Source organism: Arachis hypogaea, chromosome 4, assembly GCF_003086295.3.
Source record: "Arachis hypogaea cultivar Tifrunner chromosome 4, arahy.Tifrunner.gnm2.J5K5, whole genome shotgun sequence".
Lineage (NCBI taxonomy): Eukaryota > Viridiplantae > Streptophyta > Magnoliopsida > Fabales > Fabaceae > Arachis > Arachis hypogaea.
Window position 1 is genome coordinate 125750468 of NC_092039.1, and position 20125 is coordinate 125770592.

Here is a 20125-nt window from a genome sequence, read left to right on the forward strand (position 1 = left end):
AAAATATTAGAGGAGTACATCTCATCAACATAAAAGAAAACAAATATTTTATCCAAATGTTAAACCAGAAAATAGATAATCCAAAAGTGATAAGCCTCATCACAATGTATTAACCATAAACATTGAAATCATTGTCAATTCTCAACAGCTGTAACGACAAAAGCAACATTGTTTCTCATGACAGGATCCCATTTTTCTATAATCATGCCTGCTGTGAATCCACCACAAGAGATTGCTCATTGTGTTGCCAGCATCAAAATCCTTTAAGCTTCTAATCTTCTTCAATGCAACTTGATTGTTATAAATTCCTTCAAGTGCATACACAAACCCCATCCATGTGTCTCCTTCATTGTATTCAGATGGTGTCGACTTCACAAGCTCCTTAACAAAATCAACATTGGAGAACATGAACTCAGTAATAGGCAATAAGGGTAAAACATGAAGGCCAATCTTAATCTCCCTCTCAGTATAACAATTGCGCATTTTACACAGTCTATGGTTAGCGAAAAGAGAACCAACTAACTTATTTTCTTCTGCAAAATAATCTCCATACAGATTATCACCCTCTTTCACATGCCACCACATCTTAGCAGCATGAATCTCCAATGATGCAAGAGTTGATCCAATGGAAGCAAGATGGATGTCACCATAAGCTAGGCCCATCAATGCAGCAGAATAGTAGATATTTACAGCTTCACTGGTGCTGTCCTGTTGAATCCCAACATCATCACAATGATTCGCTTCACTGGTGCTGTTCTGTTGCATCCCAACATCATCACAATGATTCGACAGGTATGTAGTCCAAGAGTGCAATTTGTACAGATCAAAACACCTTAGACGTGTATATTTCGAGTTTGTTTCTCTTGCCAAGTTCATAAAATTTGCCATAAGTGAGTAGGCTTTAGGCTTATATTTCATTCCCCAAGCTGGATCAATCTTTGCAAGCACTGCAATTCCATAAAGGAAGTACCCGGCACTGTGTGCTTCAATATGAATCCTTCCCCATTTTACACCATATTGCAAACCTTTTCCATCAGAAGTTCCATCCAACCATTGCTGAATCATTTCATGCAAGAACTCCTTCACAGCTGGGATCACATCAACAAAGCCAACTTCTTCAGCTATTAGAGCCAACCTTGCTGCTTTTGCAATGATTCTCCCATCATAGTAAGCCTCATTTGTTGTTATGCCAAGAGAACCTAGGGCAGCAACATCTTTGGAAAGAGCTGATTTGATTTCATCACAGAAACGTAGGTTAACACCTCTGATAGAGTGCCAAGTTACAGGAATATGATCTGCTTTCAATGACCATGAATCTCCAACAACACCAACAAGGTTACCATCAATGCTCCTATATTTAAGATCTTCAAGAACAGTAATGTTACCCTCATCCTTGGATAAAAGCTGAAGATGGAGAGGGTGTGCTAACATTAACAAATCACCAAACCCTCTCTTCTCCCACTTATATTCAACACAATACAGCTTAGTAAACAAAGCATCACCAGATACAGGGTAGCAAGTGCTGTACCTGTCAAGAACATGCTCAAGTTGTGAACTTGAATTTGGCAACAATGCTATCCTTACTACCAGAGGAACCCCGCCTCCATCATTACCAGCAGAAGTAATAGCCTTGGAGAAAGCAAGAATGTCATTGCTGTAACTAAACTTGATTGGTAAAGAAGCGTATAGAAGCCATGTCTGACCATTGTCAAGCTTAAGTGTATACTTAGTGAATGTATCATTTGAAGTAAAGGAACAAAATTTGTGCACAGTGGCTATGGAAATTAATGATGTGTGATGGGAGACAGAGAAAGTGACATAAGGGCTTCCCCTAACAAGGAAGAAGGTAAGATCAGAAGAAGGAGTACCCAAAGCGACACTAAGATCAGTGAAGGAAGATATGACATGAGGATGAGAATGAGAACCTTGTTGAGTTTGTTGAGTTGAGGAAGAGATGGTGAGATCAGGTTTGAATACCTGGTATATGTAACGATAATCAGCACGGCGAGATGGATAGCAGAGAGAAACAGAGGAAGCTGATGATTTGATGAGGTAAGGGTGAATGTACACTGGGTTGTTGCCATCTGCTTCAACAAAGTTCTGGAAGAAAGAATGTGTGGGTAAAGGCGATGAAATAAGGTCTGAAGAGAAGAATTTGGGAGGGTCACGTTGATCATCCGTTGACGGGAACAGAAAGGGTTCATCTTTTTCTCCTGTGAAGGCCATTTTGACAGGAAGAACTTGTTAACTTGAGTGGCCCACAAATCTCTTTTTCAAATTATTTATAGGATTTTCCCGTTGTGTGCCCTAAGCATATATAATATATAATATATATTATATATTGCTAAATACCTCTTCCGCTCCCTTATCTTTTTCTCTTGAAATATAGTGCATCATAATCATTTTTAAATTAAATTTTGTTAGATAGTTAATAACTTTTGTGAACAATGTCAACAATGGAATCTAAAATTGATATTATAAAATAAAAATATACTACATTTTCAAATTACTTACTTAAATCTTAATATTAAAATAATCATCCATTTGCATATTTAGTAAATTAAACATTTCATATATCAATTATTCACATTATTTAGTATTTTTATTGTTTATTTATATTTTTCTTTTTAAATTTCATTCAAATCCTCGTCAAATAAAAAAAATAGACAAAAACAACCTCTACCGGATAACAAACGATTACCAGATATCAGTTCTAACTTCTATAGATTGGAGAAACTAAAAATCCTCTCTTAACATCTTTCTTTTCTTCTTCGTCCTCCTTCTCTTTTCCTCTATTTTCTTCCTCTTCTTGTGTGTACTAAATAATCTTTTTATAATTTTTCAAATTCTACCGGTATATAAGTAACTACTATATAGATTCACCGAAAAATTACCATTTATAGGATTTCAAATAGTGCAAAATTCGAACACCAAAATTTTCAATCAAATTGCATCAATGGACAACAAGAAAAAGAAGACTTGGGATGTGTGAAAGAAGGTATTTTGTGAAATAGGAGAGGGTGGCATGGTCAAGGATGGGTTGGGAAGGGGACTGGCATGGTCAAGAGTGTATACGTGGTTGCTATCTGGAATATTCGTGGCAGTTTTAGGGCTAATCTAATGGAAGGTGGTTTAGGGTGGTGGTGGTTTAAGCCGAGGAAGAAGAAGAGGGAACCACGGTGATAGTGTTGAAGGTGAAATTCGATAATGATGCTTATGGAGATGGAGATGCGAAGAGAAAATGGAAGAGAAGATGTTATGACCGAAGAAAAAAAAAAGAAGAGGGGTTTAATGAGTCACGTGACTCACCCCCTCCCCAACCCCACTTATTTTCTTTCACCCGAAATCCTTCTCCCTTTTCTTTCAATTTCATTTCTTCTTCTTCTTCTTCTTCTTCTTCTTGAAATCATACACTATCATTAAATCCACTTCTTTCATTTTACTTCCTTCTCCTTCTCTTCTCTTCTTTATTTTATTCATTCAAATTTCTTTTATCACAACCCTAAATCATGGAGCTTCAACCTATTTAGTGAAGAAAGTATTCAACTTTTGAGTTCTGGTTATTATTGAGGCTTCAAGGTAACTCTTTGACTCAATAATTAGCTATATCTCAAATTTTTAGCATCCCTGTACTTGTGGGTATAGCAAAATCCGAATTAGGGTTATTAGGGTTAGAAAATTTGGGGCTTTTGTCAATGTGAGTAAGATTATGTTAATTGACAATATTAGTAGCTCACAAATATCATTATTGTCATATTTTTAGAGTTGTAGAGTTATTGGACATCATTTGGTAGCTCGTTGACGCACTCAGAATTGCTTCCGGTTCTTTGAAATCAAGTTGTGAGTGAATATTATATCTATAATTATTTTTAAATATATTATTATCAATATCTATCTTGAATCATTAATTTTGGAGTTTAAAAATATTTTATTATTGTGATTTTTGAATTTTTGAAAATAAATATTGATTTGTGAAACTTACAATTTTATAACAAAATACACACGAGACGATATTTATATATTTTGTAAAGTATAAATGTTTTCTTATTTGACTTATTTAAATTTTAATTAAATTTTAGTATGCAATCTTATATATATTGATTTGCTATGGAATTTAATAGTATGTTATAAGCACCAGAGATTTTTTATAAGTGATTTGGTTTGGATTGGCTTGGGAGACTCTGACTAGAAAACCGCAGTTAACGGCGGTTATGACGTTAACCTAGATGCATCTGACTCAGACCTCAGCTAGCAGGGGCGTTGCTAGCCTAACGTGTAGGCCACACGTTGGATCTGTTATGCCATACGGGCACACTAGAGGAAAGGGCTACCCTTAGAGGTGGAGCCGCCCTAGGTGTGTAATATTTGATTTGATTTGACTTCTGGAATGAGAACTCCCATTTCAGTTCATCCGCTTAATTATTTATTTAATTATTTGTATAACTAATTAATATGAATTCTTCATCTTTAGAAAGAAATATAATTTTCAAGGTAAACTTTGTATTGTCTTGTGTGGGTTATAGATGTAATGTTTGCTCACTGAGTTGCAAAACTCACCCTATTATATTCCATGTTTTTCAGATACAGGAGTCATTCCAGGTTCCATTCCACCTGCCCCTCAGTAGATCTTAGTCATTTTGGTGAGCTCTTCTTCTTTCCAAGGGCTAAGTAATTATGTAATGGAATCTTTGCTCAAAATTTAGATTATGTCAATGCTCCATACGTCACAGGCAGGATCCTCGTGTGGGTTATGTTATTTTAAATCTTGAACTGTTTAGGTAGTAATTATGATTTGGTTATGTAAGACTTATGGATATAATCATATACTCTAGTTATCAACTTTAAATATATATATATATATATATATATGATGCGTATTTTGGATATATTTGATTGTGGATATGATTGGAATGTGTTGTTGTTGTTGTCCTTGGAAATGGATGTTTATTATTAATACAGGAAGTTAATATTTATGTTGGTAAGGTCCTAGAAACAGAAGAGATTCTGTCCATTTTTCTAAAAATTTGGTCTTTTGGCTTGCTGAGAGACTTGTCCCTTGAGCGCCAGTCATGGCTTGGTTCGGGTCATGACAAAATGCTATCAGAGCCTTAGGTTTTCCTGTGTAATATGGAGCAAGTGTTCTTTAGTAAGATCACAATTGTGCAACTGGAAGCCGGCCCATTTTCACAAAGTGTGATGTTACTAGAGGCCTATAGGAAGTTGTCCTCAATCTTTTGGTCTCGTAATTCTTTCTGTTTGTCCTATTGTCTTTGAACTTCATATACATATGTCGTTGGTGATCCAATCGCTTTATTTACTCAATAGGTGGAAGATGCCACCTAAGAAAAGACGTGGTAGAGCTGTTAATGCTCCTGATACTGCTGAATCCAATAGGTCAGTTTCTCCGCCACTTGGAGCACTTCGACAAAGGCCAAGGAGCCAAAGGATAGCTGATAGGCGCGAAGGAGAGATACCCTGCGAGAGAGTTTAAGAGAACCCCGCAGTAATGGAGGCTCAACCGGACTTAGCAGCTGAATTGAGGGGAATGAATCAAACTCTTAATGCGGTGTTACAGGTTCTAACAACAACAAATAGGGGCGGAGCAAAAATTCCTAATATGCCAAATCCTCAACCTCATAGGGTTCATCAATTGTTTGGGGATCAAGAGCCATCAATTGAAAAATATTTGAAGTTGAATTCGTCCACTTTCAATGGAGATTCATTGGATGAAGATCCACAACAATATCTAGAGGATGCGAAGAAAGCAATTCGAGCTCTCAGGTGCACCAAGGAATGGGCTGTTGAGTTAGTATCCTACAACTTGCGTGGTTCAGCAAGGTATTGGTATGAGTCTCTTCTTGAGAGCAAAGAAGCAGCTGGACTTCCTCCTCCTTCTTGGGAAGAGTTCACTGAAGAGTTTCTTGCTCGATTTTATCCAGCTAACAAGCAAGCAGAAGATGCAATTGCCTTTGAAAGATTAAGGCAAGAGAATATGACCGTGACTGAGTATGCTAAGGAGTTTACTAGACTTTCTAAGAGTGCTCCATACTTAATGAATTCAGAAGAGATGAAAGTACGCCAGTTCGTTCGTGGGTTGGCAGAACCTATGTTCACCACTCTTATGCCTGAAGTCGGACGTATGTCTTTCAAGGATGTCCTAAACTCTGCTTATGGAATTGAAGCTGGGATAGCGGAGAGAAATGCTTTTAAGGATGTTGGTAAGAAGCCTAAGATGAAGGGACAATTTTCTGGTGGAGCTAGTTCAGGAGGATTTCAGTCTCGTCATGGTCAGACTAATCAGCAAGGTTATTCGGGGTATCGAGCTCGTCCTCAAACATCTTTTGGTGGGGTTGCTTCTTCTGGATCTGCTCCAATGAGTGTTTCGAATCCCAGACCTTTTGTTAAGAGCACCTCTCAATCTAGTGCACAAGGTTCAAATCAGACAAGACCAGCGCAGCCTTACTGCCATCAGTGTGGGAGTTACCATTCTGGTATATGTTTCAAGGCTACTGGAGCATGTTTTGGTTGTGGTCAATATGGTCATCTTAGGAGAGATTGTCCAAATGTTAGAGGAGGCTTTGCTCCAGGCATTGCACGTCCTACAACACCAATGCCATCATCTTCAGCTATGTCTATTGGAAATTCTTCTGGTCTTAGTGGCAGAGGAGCAGGTGGCAGGGGTCAGACTTATAACAGAGGAGGGAGCCAAAGAGGAAGAGGTCAGGCACGTGTGTATGCTTTAACACGTCAAGATGCTCAAGCTTCTAATGTTGTGGTGGCAGGTACTTTACAAGTTTGTTCTTTAGATGCTCGAGTGTTATTTGATACGAGTTCTCATTATTCATATGTATCTCCACATCTTGCATCTCGTTTCGATAAACAACCTGAACTGTTATCCCACCCATTTCATGTTGCCACTCCAATTGGAGTCTCCACGGTGGTTCGAGTCGTGTTTTGATCTTGTGTTGTTAGAATTAATACGGTTGAAACCTTAGCTGATTTGATCCTTTTAGAACCAATGGAAGATATTGATGTCATCTTAGGCATGGATTGGTTAGCAGCTTGTCATGCTGATGTGGGCTGTTACTCCAAAACTGTGAAGTTTGACATACCGGGTATCTCACCTTTTGTTTTTAAGGGTGATGATTGTCCCACTTTAGCTAGCATTATCTCATCTATGAGTGCGATGCAATTGATGGATAAGGGAAACCAAGGATTTCTGACAGTTGTTAGAGATATTGATGCCGAAGTGCCTAGCCTTGATCAGGTTCCTATTGTTAGAGAATTCTTTGACGTGTTCCCTGATGAGCTACCGGGGATGCCGCCTGACCGTGAAGTTGAGTTTTCCATAGAATTGGCTCCGGGAGTCCAACCTGTGTCCATTCCTCCCTATCGTATGGCTCCAACTGAATTACGGGAATTAAAGGTTCAATTAGAAGATATGCTAGAGAAAGGATTCATTCGTCCTAGCACTTCTCCGTGGGGAGCTCATGTTCTATTCGTAAAGAAGAAGGATGGAACGATGCGACTATGTGTGGATTATCGTCAGCTCAATAAGACAACTGTTCGCAACAAGTATCCATTGCCAAGGATTGATGATTTGTTCGATCAACTTCAAGGAGCTACCTGTTTCTCAAAAATCGACTTGCGTTCAGGGTACCATCAATTGAAGATAAAAGAGGAAGACATTCTAAAAACTGCTTTTCGTACTCGCTATGGGCACTATGAGTTCTTAGTAATGTCCTTTGGTCTGACGAATGCGCCTGCAGCTTTCATGGACTTAATGAATCGAGTCTTCAAACCTTTCTTCGATCGTTTTGTTATCGTCTTCATCGATGATATCTTGGTGTATTCGAAAAGTGCTACAGAGCATGAGTATCATTTGAGGATTATGTTACAAACCTTAAGGGATCACAAACTCTATGCTAAGTTTTCTAAATGTGAGTTTTGGCTGGATCAAGTGACATTCTTGGGGCATGTGGTATCAAAAGATGGAATCATGGTAGATCCAAACAAGGTTGAAGCCGTTCAGAAGTGGCCAAGGCCTACTACAGTGACAGAAATTCGTAGCTTTCTAGGGTTGGCCGGCTACTATCGGCGATTCATCAAGGACTTCTCGAGAATTTCGGCACCATTAACTAAGTTAACTCAGAAGAATGTGAAGTTTCAATGGTCAGAAGCTTGTGAGGAAAGTTTCCAGACAATTAAGGCTTGTCTAATCTCAGCACCGGTTCTTGTTTTACCTTCTGGGTCAGGGGGATTCTCGGTCTTTTATGATGCATCTCGGATAGGATTGGGTTGTGTATTGATGCAGCATGGTCGCGTCATTGCCTATGCCTCGCGACAACTCAAGAAGCATGAGCAGAATTATCCAATCCATGACCTGGAAATGGCAGCAGTCATTTTTGCTTTGAAGATTTGGAGACACTACCTTTATGGGGAGACCTGTGAGATCTATACGGATCACAAGAGTTTGAAGTATATATTTCAACAGAAGGATTTAAATTTGAGGCAACGGAGATGGATGGAGTTGCTAAAAGATTACGATTGTACCATTTTGTATCATCCTGGAAAGGCAAATGTTGTAGCAGATGCCCTCAGTAGAAAATCTATGGGTAGCTTGGCCCATATCACTCTTGGAAAGAGACCAATTGTTGAAGAAGTCCATCAATTGGAGGCCGGTGGAATTCAATTTGACCTTGGAGAATCAGAAGTTTTCTTAGCACATGTTCGAGCCCAATCTTCCCTAATAGAACAGATCAAGGTTGCACAAAGTGATGATCCGAAACTAAGAAAGCTTATGGAAGATGTTTGCAATGGGAGAAACTCAGACTTTTCTCTTGATCAAGATGTATTGCGTTGTGGTCAACGCTTATGTGTGCCAGATAACCTCGACTTGAAGAAAGCTATTTTGGAGGAGGCTCACAATTCTAAGTACACAGTTCATCCTGGCTCCAATAAGATGTATCAAGATTTGAAACAATTGTTTTGGTGGGAAGGCATGAAGAAAGACATAGGAGTTTTTGTTTCTCATTGCTTAATTTGCCAACAGGTTAAAGCTGAACATCAAAGACCTGCTGGGTTATTGCAACAGATTGAGATACTTGAATGGAAGTGGGAAAGGATTACGATGGATTTTGTAACAGGTTTACCTCGTAGTTTTAAAGGTTTTGATTCAATTTGGGTAATTATGGATAGAATGACGAAGTCAGCTCACTTTCTTCCGGTGAAAACAACTTTCAGTGCATCTCGATATGCTCAACTTTATGTTGATGAGATAGTTAAACTGCATGGAATTCCAGTGTCCATTATTTCAGATCGCGGACCTCAGTTCACCTCTCATTTTTGGAAATCTTTTCAAAGAGCGTTAGGAACTTGTTTGGATCTTAGCACAGCTTTTCACCCTCAAACTGATGGGCAATCAGAGAGGACGATCCAGATATTGGAAGACATGTTAAGGTGTTGTGTTCTAGATTTTGGTGGGAATTGGGACAACTATCTACCTTTGATCGAGTTCTCTTATAATAATAGTTATCAAGCCAGCATTCAAATGGCACCATTTGAGGCTCTTATGGTAGAAGATGCAGGTCACCTATTGGGTGGTTTGAGGTTGGTGAGGCTAAGCTTTTGGGGCCAAATTTGGTACAAGATGCAGTTGAGAAGGTTCGCATAATAAGAGAACGTTTATTAGCAGCTCAGAGTAGGCAGAAGGCTTATGTTGATAATAGAAGGCGTAACTTAGAGTTTTCAGTGGGTGATCAGGTATTTCTTAGAGTGTCGCCTATGAAGGGAGTGATGAGGTTTGGGAAAAGAGGCAAGCTTAGTCCTCGATACATTGGTCCATTTGAGATTTTGGACAGAATAGGTGCAGTTGCTTATTGCTTGGCATTGCCGCCTGAGTTGTCTACGATTCATCTAGTCTTTCACGTATCAATGTTGCGCAAATATCTTCATGACCCATCTCATGTGCTCGTACCACAAGCCATAGAGATAAAGGAGGATTTATCATTTAAAGAGGAACCGGTGGCTATAGTCGATCGCCAAGTAAAGAAACTACGTTCTAAAGAGATAGCATCTGTGAAAGTTGTTTGGAAGAATCATTCAGTAGAAGAAGCAACTTGGGAAGTAGAGGATGCCATGCGCGACAAATATCCATATTTGTTTGAGTTTGAAGGTAACTATCACACTTATCACCATATATGAATTTGAAATTCGGGGACCGAATTTCTTAAGGAGGAAAGAATGTTATGACCGAAAAAAAAAAAGAAGAGGGGTTTAATGAGTCACGTGACTCATCCCCTTCCCCAACCCCACTTATTTTCTTCTTCTTCTTCTTCTTCCTTTCCATCTTCTCATCTCTTTTTCTTGAAATCATACACTATCATTAAATCCACTTCTTTCATTTTACTTCCTTCTCCTTCTCTTCTCTTCTTTATTTTATTCATTCAAATTTCTTTTATCACAACCCTAAATCATGGAGCTTCAACCTATTTAGTGAAGAAAGTATTCAACTTTTGAGTTCTAGTTATTATTGAGACTTCAAGATAACTCTTTGACTCAATAATTAGCTATATCTCAAATTTTTAGCATCCCTATACTTGTGGGTATAGCAAAATCCGAAATAGGGTTATTAGGGTTAGAAAATTTGGGGCTTTTATTAATGTGAGTAAGATTATGTTAACTGACAATATTAGTAGCTCACAAATATCATTATTGTCATATTTCTAGAGTTGTAGAGTTATTGGACATCATTTGGTAGCTCGTTGACACGCTCAGAGTTGCTTCCGGTTCTTTGAAATCAAGTTGTGAGTGGATATTATATCTATAATTATTTTTAAATATATTATTATCAATATCTATCTTGAATCATTAATTTTGGAGTTTGAAAATATTTTATTATTGTGATTTTTGAATTTTTGAAAATAAATATTGATTTGTGAAACTTACAATTTTATAAAAATACACACGAGACGATATTTATATATTTTGTAAAGTATAAATGTTTTCTTATTTGACTTATTTAAAATTTAATTAAATTTTAGTATGCAATCTTATATATATTGATTTGCTATGGAATTTAGTAGTATGTTATAAGCACTAGAGATTTTTTATAAGTGATTTAGTTTGGATTGGCTTGGGAGACTTTGACTAGAAAACCGCAGTTAACGACAGTTATGACGTTAACCTAGATGCATCTGGCTCAGACCTCAGCTAGCAGGGGCGTTGCTAGCCTAATGTGTAGGCCACACGTTGGATCTGTTATACCGTACGGGCACACTAGAGGAAAGGGTTACCCTTAGAGGTGGAGCCGCTCTAGGTGTGTAATATTTGATTTGATTTGACTTCTGGATTGAGAACTCCTATTTCAGTTCATCCGCTTAATTATTTATCTAATTATTTGTATAACTAATTAATATGAATTCTTCATCTTTAGAAAAAAATATAATTTTCAAGGTAAACTTTGTATTGTCTCGTGTGGGTTATAGATGTAATGTTTGCTCACTGAGTTACAAAACTCACCCTATTATATTCCATGTTTTTCAGATACAGGAGTCATTCCAGGTTCCATTCCACCTGCCCCTCAGTAGATCTTAGTCATTTTGGTGAGCCCTTCTTCTTTCCAATGGCTAAGTAATTATGTAATGGAACCTTTGCTCAAAATTTAGATTATGTCAATGCTCCATATGCCACAGGCAGGATCCTCGTGTGTGTTATGTTATTTTAAATCTTGAACTGTTTAGGTAGTAATTATGATTTGGTTATGTAAGACTTATGGATCTAATCATATACTCGAGTTATCAACTTGATATATATATCTATATATATGATGCGTATTTTGGATATATTTGATTGTGGATATGATTGGAATGTGTTGTTGTTGTTGTCCTTGGAAATGGATGTTTATTATTAATACAGGGAGTTAATATTTATGTTGGTAAGGTCCTAGAAACAGAGGAGATTCTGTCCATTTTTCTAAAAATTTGGTCTTTTGGCTTGCTGAGGGAGCTGTCCCTTGAGCACCAGTCATGGCTTGGTTCGAGTCATGACAGAAGAGGAAGAAAATAGAAGAGAAGAGGATGAGGATGAAGAAGAAGAGGAATATGTTAAGAGGGAGATTTTTAGTCCCTCTAACCAAAGAAATTGACACCTGGTACTGGTAACCGTTTGTTATCCGATTGCAGAGGCGTTTTGTTTATAAATACCAAATCAGTACTCAAAAGATTCTGGTGCTGATAAAATAGTCCCTAACTTTTGTTATTGACAAAATAGTTTTAAAATTTGACAAATATGTTTCCAAATTTACCGGAACACATTTTCGGCTAGCACAATTTTAATGTGACTACTGCATTTTGATGAGATGGCAAACTCCCAATCCTAATCTCTCTCCCCAACCCTATTGAGAATCTTATATTATATAGTTAGTTATATAACTTTTAATTTATAAAACGTTATAACATTAATGTTTGGTATAATTTTTAAAATTAACTTGTAATTTTCTAAAAAGTTATTTTAGTATCTAAAAAAAAATTAAAATAAAAAAGTGACTTCTCTTATAATAAAAAGTTTTTTATTTTTTTTAAATAAATAATTTTAAAATTAAAAAACTAAACATAAAATAATTTATTTATAAATTATTTTTAATATAAGTTCTTATTTTTTAATATGGTGTTATAAGCCTATATGAATAAAATTGATGTACAAGTTTGGGACTCAAACAGAGGTGGATCCATATTGAGTTATCTTGTTCAACTAAGACTTAACATTATCATCTAAAGACAAGTGAAATTTATGATGACCATCTTCATCATCTTGGATACTTCCTCTATGGTATGCATATTATGTAGAATATTACTGAAGCTGTGAATGCATATTATGCAGCAGCATTTATGGTATGGGGTACGGTGGCATTTAAATGAGGATCATAGAGATAGCGGAATATGATTTGTTCCTCATGAGTTTAAATTGTAGCTTGGATAATTCATCTTCTACCATTGTTACCAATTTCTGAAGTCTTGTTTACTAATCTTGGTTTTGTGAAGGAGGTTGTGGAGTGGACTAGTTATGATGTTTGGGAAGGAAGGAAGGCATTTTGTGTATGCATTAGAAGGTGTTTATGTCAATGAAGTTGCATTGAAGAAGATAAGAAACCTAAGTGTTTTTTTTTATAGATAGATGTCTCTTGTTACTTTGAATCATAATTTATAAAATCTGTTTTATGGTAAATCTTCTGGTTATTGATAAAGCATAAACAATAATAAATAATATAAAACAAAACAAATGGTATTCAATAGTAATAACAATTATAATAAAAATTTAATATATTTTGAAATTTATTAAAAGTTTAATATATTTAATTAATATATTATCTAACAATTATTAATTAATATTTTTGTATAAACATAAATTTATATGAGTAATTATTATTTAAGAATGAGTTTAATTTTAATATATTGATAATGTAAAATATTTTATATAATCAATCGATTATATCTATTTTTTTAAATTATTATTTATATAATTAATATAAAAATAATTATTTTTACTAATACATAATTATGTAATTGAAGATACGTATAAAATTATTTTATATAACTTTATTAGAAGTTACAAAAAATATTTTATTAAAAGTTACGAAAAATATAAGTTTTTCATATTTCCAATGTATTGAATATATTAATAGCACTTCCATTTTGAATTATAGTTCATTGGATAGTGTACTGTTCTACTACATGATTCAATTGATCTTTAATTAGAAAAAAGGCTGCAAATTTTAACATCATCTTTTATGTTCAACTATGCAACAATATTATGTATCTCAACAGGATAATGACAGAATAATAAGTAAGTGCTCATCAAGAACCCTACATTCAATATTCACCACTCTCAATCACAATAACCTTTAAATGGGCAGCACATCTCAACAACAAAAAATGAAAATAAATATTTTATCCAAATGTTAAACCAGAAAATAGATAATACAAAAGTGAAAAGCCTCATCACAATGTATTAACCATAAACATTGAAATCATTGTCAATTCTCAACAGCTGTAACGACAAAAGCAACATTGTTTCTCATGACAGGATCCCATTTTTCTATAATCATGCCTGCTGTGAATCCACCACAAGAGATTGCTCATTGTGTTGCCAACATCAAAACCCTTTAAGCCTCTAATCTTCTTCAATGCAACTTGATTGTTATAAATTCCTTCAAGTGCGTACACAAACCCCATCCACATGTCTAATACACTGTATTCAGATGGTGTCGACTTCACAAGGTCCTTGACAAAATCAACATTGTTGAATAAGAACTCAGTAATTGGCAATAAGGGTAAAACATGAAGGCCAATCTTAATCTCCCACTCAGTATAACAATCGCGCATTTTACTCATTCTATGGTTAGCTAAAAGAAAACCAACTAACTTATTTTCTTTTGCAAAATCATCTTCATAGATATTATCACCCTCTTTCACATGCCACCACATCTTAGCCGCATGAATCTCCAACGATGCAAGAGTTGACCCAATGGAAGCAAGATGGATGTCACCATAAGCTAGGCCCATCAATGCAGCAGAATAGTAAATATTTACAGCTTCACTGGTGCTGTCTTGTTCCCCTCCTGAAGCCCAAGAGTGCAATTTGTATAGATCGAAATACCTTAGACGTGTATATTTCGAGTTTGATCCTCTTGCCAAGTTCATAAAATTTGCCATGAGTGAGTAGGCTTTAGGCTTATATTTCATTCCCCAAGCTGGATCAATCTTTGCAAGCACTGCAATTCCATAAAGGAAGTACCCAGCACTGTATGCTTGAATACCAATCCTTCCCCATTTTGCATCATATCGAAAACTTTTGCCATCAGAAGTTCCATCCAACCATGGCTGAATGGTTTCATGCAAGAACATCTTCAGAGTTGGGATCACATCAATAAAGCCAACTTCTTCAGCTATTAGAGCCAACCTTGCTGCTCTTGCAATGATTCTCCCATTACGGTCAGCAACTGTTGTTGATATATAAACCGTACCTAGAGTAACAACATCTTTGGAAAGAGCTGATTTGATTTCATCAAAAAAATGTTGGTTAACACCTCTGATAGAGTACCAAGTCACAAGAACATGATCTGCTTCTAACAACCATGAATTTCCAATAACAGCAACAAGTTCCCCATCAATGCTACTATACTAAAAAATTTTAAGGATAGTCACATTACCCTCACCTTTAGACAGAAGTTGAAGATGGAGAGGGTGTGCTAACATTAACAAATCACCAAACCCTCTCTTCTCCCACTTATATTCAACACAATATGTCTTAGTGAAGAAAGCATCACCAGATACAGGGTAACAAGTGCTGTACCGGTCAAGAACATCCTCACTTGCTGAACTCGAATTTGGCAACAATGCTATCCTCACTATCACATTAACCCCATCTCCATCGTCAGTAATCACGCCATCGCTGTAACTAAACTTGATCGGTGAAGAAGCGTATATAAGCCATGTCTGATCATTGTCAAGCTTAAGTGTATACTTGGTTAATGAATCATTTGAAGTAAAGGAAGAAACTTTGTGCACAGTGGATATGGAAAGTGGAGGTGTGTGATGGGAGACAGAGAGAGTAACAAAAGGGCATCCCCTAACAAGAAAGAAAGTAAGATGAGAAGAAGGAATATCCAAAGTGACACTGAGATCACTGAAGGAAGATATGACATGACAATGAGATTGAAAACCTTGTTGGGTTTGTTGAGTTGAGGGAGAGATAGTGAGATCAGCTTTGAATACCTGGTCTATGAAAGTTGAATGAACACGGCGAGATGGAAAGCAGAGAGAAATAGAGGAAGCTGATGATTCGACGTTGTAAGGGTGAATGTACACTGGGTTGTTGCCATCTGCTTCAACAAAGGGCTGGAAGAAAGAATGTGTGGGTAAAGATGATGAAAGAAGGTCTGAAGATAAGTATTGGGGAGGGTTACTGTCATAACTCGTTGATGGGAACAGAAAAGGTTCATCTTTTTCTCCTGGTAAAGCCATCTTTGATAGGAAGAACTTTTCAACTTCAGCTACACGCAAATGTCTTTTCTAATTATTTATAAGAGTTGTAATTTATGAAGAATAAATTCATTGTTTTTTGGTAATCAAAAGGTCAAGAATAGAATTACGTCAGACACACAAGAATTTATTGTTAATAAGGTCAGTTGAAAAGTTTCAAAAATATTTTTTTTGAATTTTTGACTTATGAAAATTAGTAGTATTAATATTAGGTGTAATCTTTAAAATTAAATTACGACTTTTTAATAAATTATTTAAGAACTTATAAAAAATTAAAAAAATAACTTCTCTCATAATATTATTACTTTTTATCATATTTTTATAAAATAAATATTTTTAAAATAAAAAATATAAATACAAAATAATTTATTTATAAACTATTTTTAATATAATCATTTATTATTTAAACTTTTTTCCCAAACCGAACCTAAATTGGATTTGTATTGCATTATTTGACTTATTTGGAGTGACAAATATGAATGACCATTTCTCCAATCAAACTATTTTGGGTCGTCCAAAAACTTAATAGTGGATGTGCAAAAATTCTAAGGTTAGACTACATATTTATGAAGCTATGAAAAGAGAATGCTTCTACATGTATAAATAGGAAAAGTGTGGTTCCAGAATAATACACAGCAATAACAACAATTTTTCTTTCTTTATATTGCTAATATTCTTCTTTCTCTATTTAGGTTACTACATATAAATAAATATATGAATTATCTCTATATTGAGTTAATTATACTAATGAATATTAATATACTAAGATCTTCTATTTACATATTTTTATTTTATATTTAGTACATCTTATTTATTTATTTATTTTACAACAGGCTTGTGGTATATATTGAGTTTTTTTTTTTTTTTTAGTTTGAATGTGTTGGCAAATAAAAGACTTAAACCGATGCCATTTCCAAAGTTTTAATCATAAAGATAGTAATTATGATCTCTACCTTTTCCAAAGCCAAAAAAAGTAACTCAAATTTGATTTGAGCATCCAAAAAGTCACCTCAGTGATAATTCTTAAATGTGGCGCTATAAGTCTATATGAACAAAATTGATGTGCAATTTTGGGATTCAGACAGAAGAGGATAGATAAGGATATTGCGTTATCTTGTTCAACTAAGACTTAACATTATCATCTAAAGACAAGTGAAATTTATGATGAGCATCTTCATCATCTTGGATACTTCCTCTATGATATGCATATTACATAGAATATTACTGAAGCTGTGAATGCATATTATGGTATGGGGTGGCATTTGAATTAAATGAGGGTCACATAATGCTGGGCTAACAAGAGAGATAGCGGAATATGGTTTGTTCCTTAAATTGTAGGCTTGGGATAATTCATCTTCTACCATTGTTATCACAGGTGGAGTTAGAAATTTTTTTAGAAGGGCCAACACAAACTATAAGTTAAGAAGGGAGAAAAATTGAAGATTCAGAAGGAATCAAATTGAAAAATTAGGTAGTATTTGGTAGAAAGATAGAGACAAAAATATTGAGTCTGAAAGACAAAGATTAAGAGACAGATATTGAAATAAATTTTAATAAATTTTAGTATTCTGTTTGGTATAATGTGAGAGATAGAAATTAAAACAAGAATGAAGTTTTAATTTAATTTGCACAAAAAATAAAATTGGAATTAATTAATTGTAATGAGGATATTTTAGGTATAGAATGTTATTAAAGTTTTGATCTTCATCTCTACAAATTTTAGTCCTTTGTGTTCTTATTTTTTGGAAGTACTGAAATACTGAAATATTGAAAATAGAAACAGAAATTTTAGTACCACATGATACTGTATCTCAGTCTTCCTGTTTCTGTCTCAATACTTCAAAACAAATGTGGAGAGACAGAGACGGAAAGACTGAGATTGTGAGACAGAGACTAAGAGATAGAGATTGAAATAAATTTCAGTATTTTGTTTAGTGTAAAATGGGATACAGAAATTGAAACAATAATGAAACTCTAATTTAATTTGCATAAAGAGTAAAATTGGAATTAATTAATTAAAATAAGGGTATTTTAGGTATAAAATGTCATTAAAATTTCAGTCTCTATCTTAAAAAATTTTAGCCCCCTATGTCCCTACTTTTTGAAGGTACTGAAATACTGAAATTTTGGAAATAGAGACAGAAATTTTAGTATCAGTCTCTTAACCAACAAACATGATATTGAGTCTCAGTCTCTCAGTACCTCAAAACAAACGCTATCTTAGAGACTTAGTGTGTACTGAACTCTTGTTTTTTAATGTTGGTTTTATAAAGGAGGTTGTGGAGTGGACTAGTTATGATGTTTGGGAAGGAAGGCATTTGTGTATGCATTAGAAGGTGTTTATGTCAATGAAGTTGCATTGAAGAAGATAAGAAATCTAAGTGTTTTTTTATAGATAGATGTCTCTTGTTACTTTGAATCATAATTTATAAAATCGGTTTCATGGTAAATCTTCTGGTTTTTGATAAAGCATAAACAATAATATAAAACAAATGGTATTCTTTAGTAATAAGAATTATATATGTATATATATTTTATTGGTAAGATTTGAAATCACAAAAGAGTGCAAGTAAGCCATCTTTTTAAGGAGAGAAGCCAGGAAGCTATCCATTGTTAAAATAAAATAGAAAAAGAAAAAATATTATTTATTTAGCTCACCAAATCTTAAACTTTGCTTTGAAGGATGAAGCAACTGGTTTATGACAAATTATCATAAACAATTCGAACGGACAGCTTCATGCATTTGGATTATTTGTGACAGTAAGAAGAAACTGTCACCATTCACCAGTCTCCCCCTCATTTCCCTCTTCAAAAAACAATTAATATCATAAAAAATATACATTTATATAAGTGTAGACAATGGAATCAAGCCAAGTAATCAACCCTCTGACTGGTCCAACTAATATAAATAACACTTTAATTAACATTTTGATCTCTACTTTACTTAATCATCTTCAGTATAATTTATTTATTTAATATTGACCAATGAATAAAAGAATTTATGTATTTAATGCCGACCATGCATGGTTCATAATCACAGCTACTCGGTACAGCATTCCATTCCATAGATCTGTTCTATATATTTATTGCAAACACGTTCTTCATCTTATAATAAAATACTTTTAATTAAAGATTTTTATTCCAAACATTTTTATTTTATTTTATTATTTTGGTCAACGTACCTGAATAATTTTTTGGTGAATGCTATGGTGTCTAAAAGATGTTACCTATTTACTAAAAAAGATTAAAAAATAATATTTAATTTAAAGATATAATAATAAATAATTTTTAAAAAATCAAAACTTACTACAAAAGGTAAGTTAGACAAAATTTAGATACCAATTCATAGGCACCATAGAATTGGCTTAATTTTTTTTATGCTTATTGTTAATTCTTTCAAAGTGTGTGTTGTTTCTTTTCCAAATACAATCACTAAATTAAAATGGAAATATTATAATGCATGTAATCAAAGTAGTTATATTAATCTATCATTAGTATTTGTTTCTTTTAATATATTGTTTTACAAAAATATTATCTACAAACTAAAAATTAACTACTAAATTAGCTAATGTATAATTTTATATTTGATATAAATAATTAATTTAATGACTTATTTTTCATGTATATATAACATGTCCTTTTAGTTTAGTGACCTTTATTCCAAAAAAAGATTAATATCTCTACAAGTACATTATTACTCAAATAATCCATGAATCTTTCCCATATATAGCTTGATTATTATCAATAAGAATAAGAATAAGAATAGAATTAGTAATTTCTTTTAGCTTGCTTTCTCACATACAAATATCTTCTATTATAAGTATCAACATTCCTTTCAATCAAATTGAAGTTTAAACCATAGTTTATCACATGTGATGTGAGGGATTAGTCTCTTGTCTTTTTTGCTAAACATCATCTTTTGGTGCCTCAAATGACATGTCAATCACTGAGGATGACAAAAAAAATGTTATTCCATGGAATTTAGAGATAAGAGGAATAGAAGTATTAGAATCTCCCAAAGCACGAAATGTACCATTGTTAAATTATTGACATTTATGCGATTTTTAATAAAATTATTTAATAAT

At 34.4% G+C, this 20125-nt stretch overlaps 3 protein-coding genes and 1 long non-coding RNA gene across 5 annotated transcripts; 2 read left to right on the forward strand and 2 right to left on the reverse strand.

The window, feature by feature from the left end:
* Positions 1 to 141: 141 nt before the first annotated feature.
* LOC112798003 (glucan endo-1,3-beta-D-glucosidase-like) lies at positions 142 to 2226 on the reverse strand. The gene has a single exon (XM_025841141.2). It carries the CDS (start codon positions 2224 to 2226, stop codon positions 142 to 144), a length of 2085 nt encoding a protein of 694 aa, XP_025696926.1.
* Positions 651 to 6958, forward strand: LOC140183993 (uncharacterized). 2 transcript variants are annotated; one of them, XM_072233944.1, is made up of 3 exons: positions 651 to 792; positions 4582 to 4640; positions 5326 to 6958. In XM_072233944.1, exon 3 carries the CDS (start codon positions 5507 to 5509, stop codon positions 6956 to 6958), a length of 1452 nt encoding a protein of 483 aa, XP_072090045.1. In that variant the 5' UTR covers positions 651 to 792; positions 4582 to 4640; positions 5326 to 5506. The 2 variants fall into 2 exon arrangements, with proteins under 2 accessions (XP_072090045.1, XP_072090046.1); XM_072233945.1 differs by lacking the exon at positions 651 to 792 and adding an exon at positions 2553 to 3840.
* Positions 6959 to 10962: 4004 nt separating this feature from the next.
* On the forward strand, positions 10963 to 11843 carry LOC140183994 (uncharacterized). Its single transcript, XR_011880604.1, has 2 exons — positions 10963 to 11317; positions 11545 to 11843. It is a non-coding gene; the product is annotated as an uncharacterized lncRNA (long non-coding RNA).
* Positions 11844 to 14039: 2196 nt separating this feature from the next.
* LOC112798004 (glucan endo-1,3-beta-D-glucosidase) lies at positions 14040 to 16022 on the reverse strand. The gene is made up of 2 exons (XM_029297670.1): positions 15209 to 16022; positions 14040 to 15124 (listed from the first exon to the last, which is right to left on the reverse strand). Exons 1-2 carry the CDS (start codon positions 16020 to 16022, stop codon positions 14040 to 14042), a joined length of 1899 nt encoding a protein of 632 aa, XP_029153503.1.
* Positions 16023 to 20125: the final 4103 nt, after the last annotated feature.

Coding starts and splice junctions, on each gene's coding strand:
- LOC112798003 (XM_025841141.2), bottom strand. CDS start 2,226: ATGGCCTTCACAGGAGAAAAAGATGAACCCTTTCTGTTCCCGTCAACG.
- LOC140183993 (XM_072233944.1), top strand. CDS start 5,507: ATGGAGGCTCAACCGGACTTAGCAGCTGAATTGAGGGGAATGAATCAA.
- LOC112798004 (XM_029297670.1), bottom strand. CDS start 16,022: ATGGCTTTACCAGGAGAAAAAGATGAACCTTTTCTGTTCCCATCAACG. Junction 15,125..15,208: donor ACTTCTGTCTAAAGGTGAGG/GTAATGTGACTA, acceptor CATGGTTGTTAG/AAGCAGATCATGTTCTTGTG.